We start from the raw sequence: 16,577 nt of genomic DNA, 5'->3' as shown, positions 1-16,577 counted from the left end.
TACACACGCCCTTATTTTTATTCGACTGACCAACACACACACACTCCTGCTGGATGGTTTTAGTTGTTGGGTGGAAAGAAATGTGTACTGGAGGACCAACTTTTGTTTTAATGCTTACAAAACCTACATGCAAAAGCTGCGTGGGAACAAACTTTGTTACCACACCCTGCGATGCATTACTAGGACAAAAAAAAAGACAAGTAACAGCGGAAGACAGACTGGTTGGGCTGGGCTCCTCCCAAAGAGAAATAAAGGTAGGCACACAAATGATGGCAGACCAGCACAGTTCTCAGACTTAAACCCCAGTCAAGCTTGTTTGGGATGAAGCAGACGGATGGGAGCAGCAGTACTGACTGAACTGAAAGGTTGAAAAAAACGAAGAGGAAACAGAAGATGTGAGAGGGAGAATTTAAAGCTGAATAGAAAGACAAATGTATAAGAGTATGAAGAAGTAGGGTGAAGGAAAGGATGGTGAACTGAAGGGATGAGGGAGCAAAAAGACCGCTTTAAAAAAGAGAGAGAGAGAGATCCAGGTGGAGGACACAAATGGCAGGTATAGGTTCAAAGGGTAGGAAGATGACAAAGTTAGTGGTGAGAAACATAAAGGATTATGAAGATGAAGGAAAAGGGAATGATGAAGAAGGATAGGAAGCTTCTTCCCAAGCATGACCAATAAGGTGTAATTTATACTTACATTTGCATATGTCTTTCTGAGGTAGAGAGATGTAAAGGTCAATGAGTGTAATAGAAAGAGAACAGAAAGTGTGGAAATTTAATATTAATAAGGAAAAATATGGATAAAAGGGTTGAGAAAGACAGGTCGCTCAGCGAGAAGCACAAAGATGACATCAGTAGAAAGAAAAAGAAGAGGGGTAGTAACAGGAGAAACAAAAAGAAACTGGATAAAATGGAAGAAAGATGAATGTGGAAAGAAAAGAACGGGGAACAGACAGAGTAGTCTAATCCACAGAGTAGACGATTAGTAAAACTGATCAGAGAGAAAGCAACTAGTTGGAGGGCTACACTCCTCCTCCTGAATAAAGATGAAAGAAAATTAAAGACAAAGTGAGAGAGAGTGTGGACAAGAGATATTGGAAGATTTTTTTGTTTTGTTTTTTAAAAAGCCAGTAGAAGAGAAAGACTGACAATAGAGAGGTCGAGTTAAAAAACAACAACCCAGAAACGAGCGAAGTGACAGGCTACAGAAAAGTGGATGAAGATCTGTTAGATGGCTTGGTGAAAGATTAAAAAAAACAAGGCTGAGTGAAAAAGTAAGACAATCAAGATAGAAAGATCAAAAAACACAGAACAGAAGGTGTAGACATGAAAAGAGTGCAGAGGGTCCAAAATAAGGATGTAGGATACAAAGTAGAGAGAGGAAGGAATGAAAGTAGACAGAAAAGGAAGGACACAGAAGCAAAGAAGATGAACGCACAAAGGCGGGGGGGGGCAGAATGGGAAAAGAAAATGCTAGGAGGCAGGAGAGGGTGTGACACAGAGGCAGAAGAAGCTGGAGAAGTGTATTAGAATTACAGAAGGTGTGAGGTGAAGCTGGAAGAAGATGAAGAGGACACAACAATGGCAGAGCGATGGAGGTTAGGAATGAATTGTATAAGCAGAGCAGTGGGGAAGATGAACAAAAGAAAGAGAGGATGATTAAATGATGGAACAGAAGCACAGAGAGGAAAAAGTACAGACTGTGACTGAAAGGGAGATGAGGACGGGCTGATGGTTTTAGGATAGGAGGTGGGGGTGCAGGATGAAGGAAAAGGTAGATAAAGAAGGTGAAGACTCAAGGGAAGATGAAAGAGGGGAAGGAAGATTGCTGAAGGAGCACACTGGAGAGCAGTGGAAGTGTAAAGGAAACGGAGAGCAAGGCAGGGTTCAGAGGAAGAGGGGTGCCAGAGGCCATGACAACTCGATACAGGATAAGACGATGTAAAAGAAAAATGTCAAACAAAAATTGACAGCTGGATGGAAGAAAGAGAAAAGCCAAGGGGGTGGGGGATAGAGGGGGCTGGAAATATAAGAGGGTTTGCATAGATAAGAAGGAAAGTTAGAAATTTTGATGAAGGGAGATGGAAAAAGAGAACAATATGGCTGAGAAAGTTAGAGGAAAGGCAGAAAGGGAGATAAGAGATACATCATGTGATCGTCTGTGCCAGAAAACAAGCAATGTTGAGAGAGGGGAGCTGAAAGCAGGAGCCAAAGAAGACAGCCAGAGAGAAAGGCTGGATGGACGAAGGCGGGAGATACTGGAAAGAAAAGAGACATAATAATAATAATAATAATGATAATACATTTTATTTGAGGGCGCCTTTCAGAAACCCAAGGTCTCCTTGCAAAAAACACAATTAATAAAAATAACAGTAGTCATAAAATACATAAAATAAGTTAAAATTACAAAACAGAGCGTGACAACAGATAAAATCAGCATTAAAGCGAATAAGCCAGTTTAAACAGGTGTGTTTTGAGCTGTGTCTTAAATGTGGAGAGGGAGTCAATATTTCTTAGTGCAGGAGGAAGAAAGTTCCAGAGCCGGGGAGCAGAGCGACTGAAAGCTCTGTTCCCCTTAGTGATAAGGTGTGAGGACGGAACGGTAAGATGAGTAGCAGATGATGATCTGAGAGGGCGGGAAACAGTGGTGAAATGGAGCAGGTCACACAAATATGAAGGAGCAGATTTATGGATACATTTGAACGTGAGAAGTAAGATTTTAAAATTTATCCTGGCTTCTATGGGCAACCAGTGAAGCTGCTGAAGAACTGGGGTAATATGAGCACTTAACAGAGTGCAAGTTATGACCCGAGCTGCAGAATACATGGCTCTTTCCTGCTTTCCAGTTGGAGTCAGTCACAGCATCTACTACTATACACATCTACTAAGTCAAAAAAGGTAAAGAGGATTTAAATAAAAAATATATACATATGAAAAATATTTTTCATATTATAGTGCCATAAACATATATATATATTTTTTTAAAATAGAAGAACTGGTAACATTTTATGTTCCAAGAGTCAGGTGTAAGGTGTACAGTAATTAAATGGATTTTCAGTGTATTTTATTTGAAATTATTATTAAATTATTATTATATTTAGATTTAAATACTTCAAGGTCCACTGATGCACCAAAAAGTATCGCGTATTTGCGATATTAGAAGCAGAAATATTGTTTTTAAGCAGAATTAGCAAAAATACATTAAAAAAATACATAAAATTACTATTTTCTAAAATTATAGTGTTTCTGAAGAAGAATTGTATTGTGTCATTTTTAGTTGCCAATTTGTAACAATCTTCCAAATCCCTACACGACAATACTTACTGTACATAATACCATTAACTATCCCAAATTTATGCATATTGTTGTCATTGAACTGTGGCTGTAAATTTTCTCCTTAGCCAAACTTGACTAAAAGAGAAATTGTCCATTTGACATCAAATACAAAGGGCTTTTTTTTCCTGGTACTGTTTGCTTGGATTTGGGTCATAAGATGAAAATAAATTAATAAATCGAGGTGCTGTTGCATCAAACATTACAAGCAAACTTAGCAGAAAACAAATTCAGTGAGTTGAAAGCTTTTATTTATATTTTAGATAATAAAACAAGAGCAACATTCACAAAAAAATGTTTTATGCTTATATAAAAAATGAAATGTAGAATCAAAGAAATCTTTCATTTCTTGAATGTCCGGTGTCCATTTTCCCTTTCGGCCACACTCGCCTGAAAGGAAAGGAGAAAATTCTTTTTTTTTAAAAAAGAAGACAAAAAAATGAGGTCAGGTCTTTGCCTGCCTTTTGACAGCAATGACAGATGCATCAGTGAATCTAAACATTGAATTATTCAGGAGAAAAACTTACAAGAAGTCCTTTCACTCTGTACATTTTGGCAAAAGGTGATTCCTCTGCACAACCGAAAACACTGCAAGGTGCTTCGATGCGTGGGAACTCTTCAACCATCTTTTGTTGAGGAAAAATGAAGAAACATTGCAGTGAAAAGCAACAGCTGCTAATGTACAGATAAAGAGTTGCTGTTAGACTAATGCTTACATTGCCCAGTGTGTCTGAGAAGTTGTCCAGATCCCTCTTCCCTCCTGGGCTCAGTCCGTATGACCAGTGCTGACAGCAGCCCTGTGGAAACACCGTCCCTGCGAGCAGCAGCCACAGTGCCAAGATTTTTGCAGCCATTCTGAGGATAAAGCTTCACATTTTGCACGTAAGCATGTTAATGATAGAATTTTTCCCCCATTTAACTCCAGATATTGTTTCAGTCCTTATCACATTTCAGATAAGACCTTACCTTCTGTGCATTAGACAAGAACTTCTGATCTCTTCTGCTGTCCTTTGTGAAGTCTGCTGCACATGATTTTCCAAGATTTATATAACTGTGCTTTGTTTCCTCCAACACTTCACTACAGGGGGTCACAAAGTGGGATTAAGCAACACTTGGCAACTCTGGCAACCCACAGAGCTGTTTGAACAATTGCACCTGATGTGTGATTTTTGCAGTTTCTGATCATTTTATGATGTACTTTGAACTGACTTCACAAGATATATGACAGTTATTCCAGAACTGCTTTGGTATGTTTTTCACCTCATGTGTACCCTGATGTACACAAACATGTTTTACAGAGCTTGCACGTCTCTGGGCAAAAATGCTATGTTGATGTGAGAGAATGGGCAGGCTGCTTTGAACGGATAGTAAGGCAACAGTAACCGAAATAACCAATTATAACAACCAGGGTATGCAGAAGAACATCTGCAGCAGCTGAAGACCACACCAGGTGCCACTACTGTCAGCTAAGAGGAGGAAACTGAGGCTACAGTTTAAACTGGCTCACCAAAATTGGTCAGCATAAAATTTGCAAAACATTCTGATTCACCAGTCTCAATTTCTGTTGCAACATTTGGATGGTAGGGTCAGAATTTGGTGTAAATAATGAAAGCATGAATGCATCATGCCTTGTATCATGTCCATTGACCGTGTTCATCCCTTTTGACCATAATGTACCAGCAGTATTATGCGCTAAAATCTCCTGAAAGTGGTTTCTTTAAGATGAAAGTGAGCCACTGGGGTTAAATGGTCTCCACAGTTCTTTGTTTTGTCCCTAGCTGGCGGTCAGCAGGGGAGGTCGAAGCAAATACGTCGCTGTGGGTGCCGTAGGGTTTCCATCTTGGTCAACAATGCACTTCCAGTCATTGCGATCTGTGTCCTTGACCTTTGCTTGCTTGATGGTTGTTTAAGATAGTCTTCAATTTGCTTGATCCAAGTCGTCTTGGGTGCATCACACTCGATTCTCCAGTGGGCGGTGCACTGCTGCAGCAGAAGGCGATATGGCAGGTGATGGTTGCTCATGCAGCAGACATGGCCAAACCATTGCAGTCGTCACTTCAGGGTCAGCTCTTCCATTTAGGGCTGCTGGTGACATTGACTACGTGTCACGCTGTTGCTGAGGCGGTCATGGAGGGACACTCGGAGAATCTGACGCAAACGGCCCATTTGGGAGACCTCGAGCTTGTTGAGGTTGTGTTTGAGGGTGACGCAGGGCTCGGATCAGTAGAGAAGAATGGGCAATACCAGTGAGCAGTACAGGCGGATTTTGGTGATGAGGGTGACGTTTGTCTTTTTCCAGATACACCATCGTGAGGAGGGGAATGCCGCCGCCGCTTGACCGATTCTTGAGTACATTTCCGCTGTTGATGCCACTTTTCTTGCATCAGAGAGCCGAGGTCTTTGAATTCCCGCAGTTGTTCGATTTGCATGGTGGCTGCATAAGGTCTTCTCAGTTACCAGCTTTCAATCTAACAGCATCTTTGGGATGTAGCAGAATGGGAGATTAACATCATAAATGTGTAGCCGACAAATCTGCAACAGTGCGACACTACCACCCTGGTGCTAATAAGGTGTAACTAATAAAGTGTCCAGCGAGTGTATGTTTTCCTAATACTCACAACATAGACCTTTAGTCTTTCCAGCTGTTGGTTGTCAGATGTTGTATTTCAAAACATATTCCAAGTGTGTAGAACTATTCGGCCGATAGGAACATTATCCATTTTGCTCATAAAGACAAGTGCAACTAATGACAGCTCAAGCTGTAGACAGCTGTGCTGAGTCATAGGCCAAAATGTCTAAAAACATTTGCAAATTTTAACAAAGAATGACAAATGCTCATTCAAATGAGCACAAGCAGCAGTTCTGAAGGATGTGACATGTTGTTTAGATGACTGTCATTCGAGAACTGAGCCAAAGCAACCGAGAAAGAAAAACAGATGACAAAGACTTTTTCTTCATAGCAGTTTATTTATAACAGTCATTTATGGAAACATATTTCCATGGTCGAGTGCAATATTCATAGACAGGGATAACTACACAACTCCCTGCCTCAAACAAATCAACCCCAGCCCCATATTGCATTCAGTGAGATGTATTAAAATAAATAACCATAGCTCTTCCATTGGTTTTCACACTCAGGGTGAAATACACATTATGATTGCCTTCATCATTCATTCTCACAGGCCGGGTACCTTCCACTTCATTGAGTGAATAATATTGCATCATTGGTGCAGCTTCGAGCTACAGCTAGAGAAACTTCACTGGTCAAAGACACAGCTTTCCCCCTGCCCCCTCAAACGGACACTGTGGAACAAGAACTGAAGTTAGATCCTTCAGAAAACAGCTGACAACACCTCTGTCTACTCTAAGAATGACTTTTTGGGGAAGTTTTGGAAGCACTGGATTTGCTTTACACAACATTACATAAGAAAAGCACCAAACCTTTTTGGTGAAAGGATATACCACGTTACACGTTAACATATACATGTGCAAACAAGTTTAAAGCATGATTAAGTGACATACATAAATACACGAAGCACGTTTCCAGGCAAACCCCACTTTAACAACATGAAAATGGACTCTCCTGCCGTACTGGGGATCGGATAAATAACGGATGATGTGCATGAACATTACAATAAGCTTTGCCACATCCGAATGCATGCAGTTGTGGATCACTCACACCTCGGGTTAATAAGAGGTAGATTCACAGAGCACAAAACCAGGGGAAGCGTTTTTTTGTTTTGTTTTTTAGGAGACAGAAAAACATCAAACTAGAAAAACAAACCTCACAGCTATACATCTTGTATTGCATACTCGAGCTGTGTTTAAAACGAGCCTGTAGCATAGTTTTATGTTGCTCTAACAGCACTTTTAGCCTGTTAGACTGTGCTAGTGTATGGCTTTGGCTTGCATTATTTCTTTTATAATAATATGTTGTATATCCAGCAATATTAAGTTACATACTTAAAGAAGAATATATATATTGACACAGTTATTGGTAATTAACCCTCTTCCATTTCTGCTACAGCAGCATGCAGTGAAGCTCAATGCTCTGAGCTTTACTGCTCAAAGGTAAGCTGACTTTGATTCCTATTAACATGTCAAGTAATATGAAATAAAAGTATGAAACTAAATGAGTATAGTCACTTGATTACATCCAGACACATCTACACAAACTAGGAACCTTTTACTTTTTTGGTGATAAACGCAGCTGAACATTCTCAAAACATCCTACCATACAAACATACATAAGACAACCCTGGATAAATTCTAGTGCAATATATTTAAAGCTAACATAATATTGGTGGAATGCCAGGGGTGTGCATACGTATACCTGTACTGCACTGATAGGTATAGAGAGATTGAAAAGGAGCGACTTGGGGAAAGCTGTGGCCCGCATTGGACTTGCAGGTGTGGTGTTGAGTTATCTAACACTCTGTGACATGTGCAGAGGGGTCAGCATCTCTTCAAAAATGGCTCCCTTGACATTGGACCCTCTCAGGTTAGCTTCTTGTAGATCGCAGCCAGACAGATCACAGTTCTGGACAGGAGAAAAAAACAAAAACAAAAAAAACAAACAATAAAAATTCCTAAGTAATGAGGCGAGCCTTACCGTCTTTGGCCTGTGCTGTTAACACTGTGTGGATTGTGACAGATCGACCGGCTTCTTGTAAGTTTAGTGAAGCTTTTAATCATTTACAAATGTGCTTCAGGTCAGTGTCTATTTGCTCCACAATCATTCGAAAAGCACAAAGTTTGAGATCTTCGAGTTAAAATGAACATAAAATGGAGAAAGAGCGATAAATTAAACCTGTTTTTGCATGTCATCTAGTTTTAAGATTTCAGGAAACATGAAAAGTAAAAAAACAAACAAACAAACAAAAAAAAAAAACGTGGAACTTTGCTTTTCGCAAGCTGCATCACATATTGGGAATTTTATTCAGATTCGCAGTGTCATTATTTCTGCTCCTGATTTTGATGTCATAAACAAAACCTGCCACCTGAGCCCACTTTATTCTGTGCTTTTAAAGATAATCCTTGACTCACCTCGAGATCTGTCCCTGCTAAAGTAGCTCCCCGCAGATTACAGTTCTTCAGCTTTGCATTTTTGAGAGTGGCCACACGCAAGTTGATACCGGTCATTTGGCTTCCTTCCATGTCGACTCCTTTCAGGTTAGCGCCTGATTTAAAGAAAAAAATTAAAATTAAATAATAATAATAAAAATCGTACAGTTAAAACAAAAACAAAAAATAAAAACTAAATTAAGGCTGCCTCCTTTTTCATCAGAAAAGCTTTTAAAGATTACCTTCCAGATTGGCCTTCAGTCCAGATGGATCTTCAAAATTGCATCCTTTGAGAGAAGCTCCCTCAGCATTGGAACACAGCATCTTCACCCCTTGCAAGTTAGCACCCTGCAACCAGCAGAGCAAAGAGCAAAAGTTTTTATGATAGTCTGACCTAACCTCTACAAATTATTAATAGAAAGATTATGGAGAAAAAAAGTGCTGTTTTTTTTAAATAAGCTGAATGTGAGAGGAAGATTTGTAGCAGTATCTTTAAGATATTAAAGAACAGAGTAGTCCTTTTTTCTACACAAGTGAGGGGGCAGCAGATAGAGAGACCAAAAATCCTAAGACAAGTACATTTTTGCATCACCACAAGGCCAACATTTAAAAAACATAACAAACAAAAAAATAGCACATTAAGATACACGGAAGGAGGAAGCATTTACAGACGTGAATGGATATGTATAAGATTTAGCCTGAACAACACCAGAGCCACCACGCTTACATCCAGGTTGGCTCCAGAGAGATCAGCCCGCTCCAGATTGGAGCAGCACAGGTTGGCATGTGTCAGATTGCAGCGGCTGAGGTTAGCCATCTTGAAATTGATGTAGCGCAGGTCAAGTCGGGACAGATCGGCGCCACTGAAATTGAGTCCCTAGAAACATTCAGAGCAATAGGGTCAAGTATAAATTTGATCAGATGATATGAGAGTGAATTAAAACTGTTTCATCTAACCGTACCTGACAGCGGAGCTCTGACTTGGTCGGTGTTGCCAAAAGAAAACGGACAAACTCTTTGCGGGAAATAGGAGAGTGGTCCTCGGGTGGCTGCGAGTTCTGTTTAAAAAGAAAGCATGCAAGGGAGAGATCACATTTTTAACAACCATGTTTCCAAAGAAGCAGAGGTGATATGTAAAAATGAAAATTCTCAGTTAAATTTGGGCTTTCAGTGAGTTCCAAATGACTCCATACTTTCTGCATTTACAAAGACAGGTTATAATTCTGATAATAAAATATTAATGTTAAAACAAATTTTTTTTTATAAATAATTGAAAAATATATATCAATATATATTGAATTTCCCAAAAAACTGTGGGGGGGAAAAAGCAATCACGTGGCAGATCATAATATCAAAAAAAGTTAATTGACAACAGCTCATTAGCATAAATGGGTATTTATCCATTCCACTGCACACAATGGACAAGACCAAAAACTTGTATTGTTGTTTTTTAGTAACACAGACATGGACTCAGGAACACGTCTGAAAACAAATGACGGTAAACTGTTTCCAGGTGCACCCATAAATGGAGCGTCAATACGGAGAGAAATAATAGGATTAGCCGGCTTATTAAGAGCACAGCTCAAAGTCTGCATGTGTGATGGAGGTGCATTAATGCACATGGCATGGGTAACTAGCACATTTGTGAACGCACCATTTAAGATGAATGGTATACACAATTTGACGTGACATATTCTACTTCCCAGTTGATTTGTTTCCTTTTCAAGGAAAGTCTCTACACCATTCATGTAAGACAATGCCAACCACATTCTATGGCAGCTGTGACTCAGGAGGTAGAGCAGGTCGTATATCAGTCGGAGCAGTGGTCCCAAACCTTTTTTGCACCACGGACCAGTTTAATGTCAGACAATATTTTCACAGACCGGCCTTTAAGGTGTCGCAGATAAATACAACAAAATAAAATGATACAGACAAAAACTGTGGCATTATGTAAATATAATAGTAAATTCAGCTGTGTAATTGTGTAACTTTATTAGCAGCGTCCTCCTGAAATGCGCCAACAACATTGAGAGTAACATCCTCCTCTCTGCTTCTTGATGCTCTGTGGTTGCTATAGTAACACGTAAATATTTCCTTCAAAATAAGACACACGACTACAACACGGGAAAAGACCCAGGGAAACCGACTTAACGATAAAAACCCTGAAAACCATACATTTCACACCCGAGCCTCAATTCTCGCGGCACAGTACCAAACGACTCACGGACCGCTACCGGTCCGTGGCCCGGGTGTTGGGGACGGCTGAGTCAGAGGATTGATTCCCCAGCCGGGGGTAGTTGGGCAAGATACTCAACCTCGATTTGCTCCTAATGCAACCATTGGTGTGAGTATAAATGCTAGACAAAACGCTTGGGTGTAAGAAGAAAAAAAAGAAGTGGTTTTATAGATATATGTGTAACGGGTGAATGTGGCTTGTAGTTATAAGCACTCTGCATGCTCAGTTACGGTTTACCAGCTTCACATATCAACATGGCTGCATAATAAAAGCATCTGAATGTGAAGCTGGCATGGACTGAAAGACTAAAAACAAAAACATGCACAAAAAGTACAACAATTGCTTTCCCAGGGTGTTGTTTCTTTAAAAAAAAGAAAAAAATAACATTACAGTCATCAAATTCAAAATGAGTATGCAATCTTAATACTTCTTGTTTTTTTTTTTCTTCTTTGTACTGTTCTCTATCAAATATCGGGTTTAACTGGTTTACAAATTACTTCAGTTTGTTTTTATTAACATTTTTAACAGCATAAAACGTGATTTTATTGTGAACTAGCTTTTTGACTTCCGCATTAAAAACTACCTTGATCGCTACTTCAAGCTGTTCAGCAAGCTGCTCAATTCCAAAGAAGCGAGCCTCCTCGAGGACACCTGGAAAACATTCAGGAGATTGCTACATATCCCTCCATTTTTTTTAACATTTTAGACATTAGATCACTTGCATGCAGGTAGACCTCATCATTTAGGAACAACATTTTTAAAAGAAGGAAAAAAAAGAAAAAGAAGAAAGGTTACCTCGTATATTTATGCCTTCATTGATAATGAGCTGACCGTGTCTCAAGTAGTTGAGAATAGGCTCAAAGTACTCAGGGCTGCGGTCAATGAGGTAAGCCCCATGCTCGTCCTGTTTGTTTCCCCACACATCTGAAAACAGACACAACACAGAGCTTGACGAAACTTACTCAATAACATGGCTGAATAAGAACTGAAATGCTCATTGATCAGCTGGTCTCAGTACCCTTCTCTCGAAACATGTGAGCGAGCATACTCTCCGGCTCCTTGCTGACCAAGGTGCTCCTGATTATAAAAGAAGATGCATTCAGCAACCAGGGAACAGAGAAACAACGAATGAGATATGGCATGAAAGCTGAATTTAAAGCGCAAATACCTGGTGGTGGTGAAAAGACGGCCACCAATGTTAAGGGTTAGCCAGTCAGTGTGAGCTGCCAGCGGATCTGATGTAATCTTGGCTTCATTTTGAGGGTCTGTGATAATAAAGTGAAGGAAGACAACAGAGACATTGAAACCTTTGGACACTCTGACAGTGGATGAGACTCCAGCAGCAGACATGCCAGCACTCACCAATAAATGGATCTCCTTCTGACACATACAGCACGTCGTCATCTCTGGGAGAGGCACAGACGCACATGTCAGAAACATAATGTAGAGAGGCAACCTTCAAATTTGTTGTCACAGCTGAGCTTACCTTATAAGGGCAATGTCATCAATGAGACCACCCTTTCCATTGTACAAACAGGAGGCTTTGATTCCTAACTTATTGCTTGCTACAGATAGTAAGTCAGACAAGGTTCCGTATACTGCTACAACCTAAAGAGAGGGGGGGAAAACGATGGATTAAGGACTGAAAGCAAAAGGGTCACTCCAGCCTAACATACACATGACATAAATGACTCACGGTGGAAATGGTGATTGACCTTAAAGTTCAACGGTAGTTTATTTGTGGAAAAATTTTAATAAAGTCAGAGATTAACCCTGTCATCATATGAGTACATGATGTGGCGTTTGAGTATCAGCAGTTAACAGTGCATCCTGAAACACCTTAGGTACGTACAGTGGAAAAAGCCAGTCATTCTGCGGCCCAAGCTCTCACACTATTACCCACCTTGCCATTTTTACATGTCCCGTTAACAAATAACGTGACTCTTCTCATTCTTCACGCGCTATGGCTGAAGGTCTAGTAAGGCTAAAATAATAGGACAATGACGTATCCTTTCCCAGCTAGTCTCCTTTTCGTGTGCCGAAACAAATGAAGCTGACTAGCTTGCTGCATCAGACAACAACACGAGACAAAAGATGCCTTCACAGCTGTCGGGAAAACTAGATATTCTTTGCAAGTGTAACTTGGAGGAATGCTTATAGGCACAGCTGAACTTGGGAGTGTTATTATTATATTTAAAAAGCTCAATGTGTTTTCTATTGAGTCAACTGTATTAATTTATTGGATCTGTGCTGTTGTCAAGCATTAAATAGAGCTGATGGTGTGATATGTATAAGTTTCAAACAGCACGCGTAATTTTTGATGCTTATAAAATGATAATGCAAGCGTGAGCAGTTGCAGTCGCTGTAGAAGTGCATCACTGATAATAATTATGTCACCGCAGGTCAAAGTTAACCGCGGCCGCTAATTTGCCTAAACAAATCCATTAATGTAACGCTACCAAATCTGAGAGCATCTGAAGGGACCTGTAAACAGCTCTGTAATTGGCTGAGAGGCTTCTACGTAAGCACGTTTCGTGCGTAAGTTATTTGTAGCGCTAGCGTTTAGCCATCCTGAAGGTTTTCGTTTCGTGTGAAGAAAAGCGCCACTCATTCGCATCGCATCAGCCTTGATCTTATTTCAAATGTAACATCTCAACTTGTCATCGGGCCAAACATTCATTGGTTCACTAACAGCATTTTTTGCGGCTTGTTTGTTGCGACGTAGTCCTGTTGGTGGTGGTAATGCGCCACAGAGCAGCCCAACAATAGCAGTAGAAGAAGAACAGTGTTACTGTCAACAGAGTAATCTTTGACAGCATTTCTGTAACTATAAACTTGCGTTCACCTTCAGGTTTGAATGTTTTCATTTATCGCGTTTTTAAGAAATGTCTGACAGACAGCATTGTTTGTGCTGCTCTCATCCCGTCTCCTCTGCTGGTGTTTACCAGACGCTGTACGAAATGGATTTTGAACGAGGTTTGCATTCACCTTTCAGGCATGTGGTGACTGAGTTAAACCGCACTGCTATCAAATATGTAGACTAGGCCAAGCAATACTATTTTGTTCTGATTTGAAAGATGTGTCAGTGAAGTAGGGTGCTGTGCGTCCTGTGCAGGTATCTGGTCTGCTGCAATGAATGGAGACTTGGAGCGGGTAAAGTACTTAGTGCAGAAGGGGACAGACCCTAATTTGAGAGACTCAGCTGGATACACCGCTCTGGTCAGTTTACAGAAGACACGTTTGGCTGCACAGCATGAGCTCATGTACCTAATGTACCCATGTACCTAAACTTGTAATTTACTAATGCTGTTTTCCTTTTTAGCACTATGGAAGCCGCAGTGGTCATCTCTGTGTGTGCAAGTTTCTTCTTGAGAACGGTGCCTGTGCGTCTCCGCAGACGCCAGGCGGGGCCACGCCGCTCCATCGATCATCTTACTGCGGTCATCTGAATGTGGTAAGACTCCTTCTGCAACACAGAGCAGATCCAGCACTCTGTGATGATGATGGCATGTCCCCTTTACACAAGGTACAGAATTTCCAGCAATAACACAGCCATTCTGCTGAGATATAATCATTTAACTTGTGTCTGCATCTTTTACTCTCTTACATGGTTGAGCAGGCTGCAGAAGGGGGCCACGAAGAGGTCTGTCAGCTCCTTGTTGAGCACTGCCCAGCACTCCGCAGCCAGATGAACAAGAGGCTCCAGCTACCCTACCAGCTGGCACAGCAGGGAGACCTGCAGGAGCTCTTAAAACCCCCCTGTTGATGGCAGATGCACTGAACCTGAGGCATGCTGTGTTACTAAGATCACACGAATGATCTCCCACATTTTCCTTAGCAAGCATCAGCATTCATGTTTGGAAGAGAAAGTTACAGCTGTTGATGAGAACTGAGACATGGTGAGGAAATGGATTCGGAAGTGGGAAGAATCTATCGAACACGCCCACCTTTTGAGCTGAAGTGCTCTTGGTGGCTTAATGTTAAGATAACTGGTGGTGCATTATAAGCTTTGATGTGTATTTGTGGAATTAAGTTTGTATCCGGACTCCTACGTTTGGTACAAGACCCAAAACAGTCACACAACTTAGCAACAGCAAGACAAGGACAACATGCCAGTGCAGAGTGCAGAGATCATTTGAAAGGTGCAATGATGTCACAGAACTTGAACACGTAGTGCAGCTTTTAAAAGCTCACAGAGGAAACCCCTTGTGAGTGTTACACAATAGTACGAGTCACCTGTTACAGTCACAATATCAGTTTTTATAATTGGCTCTGTTGAGCATATGGCATGTGTTTCTATTAAAACTGTACGCCAACTTCTCGCCTGTTTTTGGGTCGCTTTTATCTAAAAGTGATCCTTGTTGAACTTTTAAACTCTTAACAGTAGGGGGAGCTGTTGTCCTAAAAGGGCTGGACACTTTCCCTGGGACACCATCTGAATTAGATGGCAACAAGCACAAAGTGACCTCATTCAATCCTCCCAGCACATTGCTGGAGAACTAAACAGCGTAACTGTGAGAAAGAGGGAAATCTGTTACAGCTGATAGCAAGACATCACAGAAGGACTCTAGTGTCCAGGCAGTTTATGTTTATGCAGCTGTACTGCTGATATATTAGTGAACTAATTCCAACAGGTTTTTTTCTGGTTTCTGGTCATTTAAAAAACAAAACATGGGCCAGCTTAAAAAGGGTAAATGGACTGGTACGTATGTCACACTTTTTTACCCAAACTGTGCCGTCAGAGTGTTGTTCACAACAAGCCACATTCACCCATTCCTACAGCACTTTATTCTGTGTATTTAAGTGCTTTCTAACTATAAGGCTCACAATGGATGGCAATTTGGGTTTCGGTATGTTTCCAGGGATAATTTAACACATGAGCTGGAGGTGCTGGGACTCGAACCACAGAACCAATTGGCCGACTTGACCTCCTGAGCCACAGTGGGATGTTCGTTGTTTCTACTTTACTAGTTTTACGACTGTATTTGAGGAAGCTTGTGGAACCTTCTGCTTCTGGTGCAAAGCATTAACACTTTTCTGCACCGAGATGTTGTTAGTTGTGAGTCTCAGGATTTCAGAATTAAGTTAAACCATATGAGTGTCTCACATTCTTAACGGTCTGCTGATTTTTAGCATGTAACTTTTAACAAAAAAATAGCAATTATTAGCTGTTTTTGTTTGTTTTGTACTGAGATTACTTGTTCATTTTTAAGTAATCAGACACAGGTCACATGACTGAAGGAGGCCCGGAGGTGAAAAACCTATGGAAGTATTTCCTTATACTGAAACAGATGGAAATACTTGTGTGACCATTATCTCACATGCTTACTTATTCAAAGCATGTACAATAAGTAACACATGCACATAGGAGAGATACATTTTCCTCTCAGCCTCCTACAGATGTGTGGGTATTAGTGCGGTCTGCACAGATACAAACCCATGACAGAAACCTCTCTCTGCAGTCTGAGGAACTTTCATTGGGTCCGCTGGTGGGTGGTGTTTCCAAACTACCTTCAAACCACATCCATGCCGTGACTGGAGGGGTGCCAGGCCACATCTGGAGCTGATTGCAGCTGACGCCACACAGCACAGGGAGATAGGGTGTTGAGGGGTAGATGGGGTAGGATTGGGGGTATTTTAACTCCGAGAGCTAAGCCAAGAGAGCTGTTTATGCTCAGTGACAAGTTCCTCCTTGCACACAGCTGAGGAACTGTATCTGGGATAACCCGCTTTGATTGCCACATGTCTATAATAGCAGGGTGGTTGGCTTGCCTTTTTCCCCCCCTTTTTTCTTTCTTGTCTGAATGGCATTATGGAGGGGGAAAAAAGCACATTCTGCTCTTTGAGTTGAACCAGTAATTGTGACTGGCACACAGACTGTCGGACCCACCCACAGCACCCTGTGATTGCTCCCCTGCCAGGCTGTATGGAACACAATCAGAGTTGA

General features: G+C 41.0%; 3 protein-coding genes across 5 annotated transcripts; 1 reads left to right on the top strand and 2 right to left on the bottom strand.

Moving 5' to 3' along the window:
* Positions 1 to 3,635: 3,635 nt before the first annotated feature.
* LOC102199920 (progonadoliberin-1) lies at positions 3,636 to 4,353 on the bottom strand. 2 transcript variants are annotated; one of them, XM_005729581.1, is made up of 4 exons: positions 4,297 to 4,353; positions 4,047 to 4,197; positions 3,858 to 3,956; positions 3,636 to 3,741 (listed from the first exon to the last, which is right to left on the bottom strand). In XM_005729581.1, exons 1-4 carry the CDS (start codon positions 4,305 to 4,307, stop codon positions 3,673 to 3,675), a joined length of 330 nt encoding a protein of 109 aa, XP_005729638.1. In that variant the 5' UTR covers positions 4,308 to 4,353; the 3' UTR covers positions 3,636 to 3,672. The 2 variants fall into 2 exon arrangements, with proteins under 2 accessions (XP_005729638.1, XP_005729639.1); XM_005729582.1 differs by having other exon boundaries at positions 3,636 to 3,720.
* Positions 4,354 to 6,277: 1,924 nt separating this feature from the next.
* Positions 6,278 to 12,736, bottom strand: kctd9a (potassium channel tetramerization domain containing 9a). The gene is made up of 12 exons (XM_005729580.1): positions 12,534 to 12,736; positions 12,117 to 12,238; positions 11,993 to 12,036; positions 11,799 to 11,895; positions 11,649 to 11,707; positions 11,426 to 11,554; positions 11,214 to 11,281; positions 9,357 to 9,452; positions 9,122 to 9,271; positions 8,637 to 8,742; positions 8,377 to 8,510; positions 6,278 to 7,870 (listed from the first exon to the last, which is right to left on the bottom strand). The coding sequence occupies exons 1-12, from the start codon at positions 12,579 to 12,581 to the stop codon at positions 7,754 to 7,756; spliced, it is 1,170 nt and encodes a 389-aa protein (XP_005729637.1). The 5' UTR covers positions 12,582 to 12,736; the 3' UTR covers positions 6,278 to 7,753.
* A 419-nt stretch (positions 12,737 to 13,155) lies between these two features.
* On the top strand, positions 13,156 to 14,950 carry ankrd39 (ankyrin repeat domain 39). 2 transcript variants are annotated; one of them, XM_005729579.1, is made up of 4 exons: positions 13,156 to 13,606; positions 13,746 to 13,849; positions 13,953 to 14,084; positions 14,250 to 14,950. In XM_005729579.1, the coding sequence occupies exons 1-4, from the start codon at positions 13,516 to 13,518 to the stop codon at positions 14,394 to 14,396; spliced, it is 474 nt and encodes a 157-aa protein (XP_005729636.1). In that variant the 5' UTR covers positions 13,156 to 13,515; the 3' UTR covers positions 14,397 to 14,950. The 2 variants fall into 2 exon arrangements, with proteins under 2 accessions (XP_005729636.1, XP_005729635.1); XM_005729578.1 differs by having other exon boundaries at positions 13,953 to 14,156.
* The last annotated feature ends 1,627 nt before the right edge of the window (positions 14,951 to 16,577 follow it).

The sequence above is a fragment of the Pundamilia nyererei genome, unplaced genomic scaffold (genome assembly GCF_000239375.1).
Source record: "Pundamilia nyererei isolate P.nyererei 1_Seehausen unplaced genomic scaffold, PunNye1.0 scaffold00033, whole genome shotgun sequence".
Lineage (NCBI taxonomy): Eukaryota > Metazoa > Chordata > Actinopteri > Cichliformes > Cichlidae > Pundamilia > Pundamilia nyererei.
Note: the sequence above shows the minus strand (reverse complement) of the source record. Positions and strands in the feature narration are given on the sequence as shown.

Coding starts and splice junctions, on each gene's coding strand:
- ankrd39 (XM_005729578.1), top strand. CDS start 13,516: ATGTCTGACAGACAGCATTGTTTGTGCTGCTCTCATCCCGTCTCCTCT. Junction 13,607..13,745: donor CGAAATGGATTTTGAACGAG/GTTTGCATTCAC, acceptor CGTCCTGTGCAG/GTATCTGGTCTGCTGCAATG. Junction 13,850..13,952: donor CAGCTGGATACACCGCTCTG/GTCAGTTTACAG, acceptor TTTCCTTTTTAG/CACTATGGAAGCCGCAGTGG.
- LOC102199920 (XM_005729581.1), bottom strand. Junction 3,957..4,046: donor TCTCAGACACACTGGGCAAT/GTAAGCATTAGT, acceptor CCTCAACAAAAG/ATGGTTGAAGAGTTCCCACG. Junction 3,742..3,857: donor ACAGAGTGAAAGGACTTCTT/GTAAGTTTTTCT, acceptor TTAAAAAAAAAG/AATTTTCTCCTTTCCTTTCA.
- kctd9a (XM_005729580.1), bottom strand. CDS start 12,581: ATGAGAAGAGTCACGTTATTTGTTAACGGGACATGTAAAAATGGCAAG. Junction 12,037..12,116: donor GATGACATTGCCCTTATAAG/GTAAGCTCAGCT, acceptor TGCCTCTCCCAG/AGATGACGACGTGCTGTATG. Junction 8,743..9,121: donor TCTCTGGAGCCAACCTGGAT/GTAAGCGTGGTG, acceptor TGCTGGTTGCAG/GGTGCTAACTTGCAAGGGGT.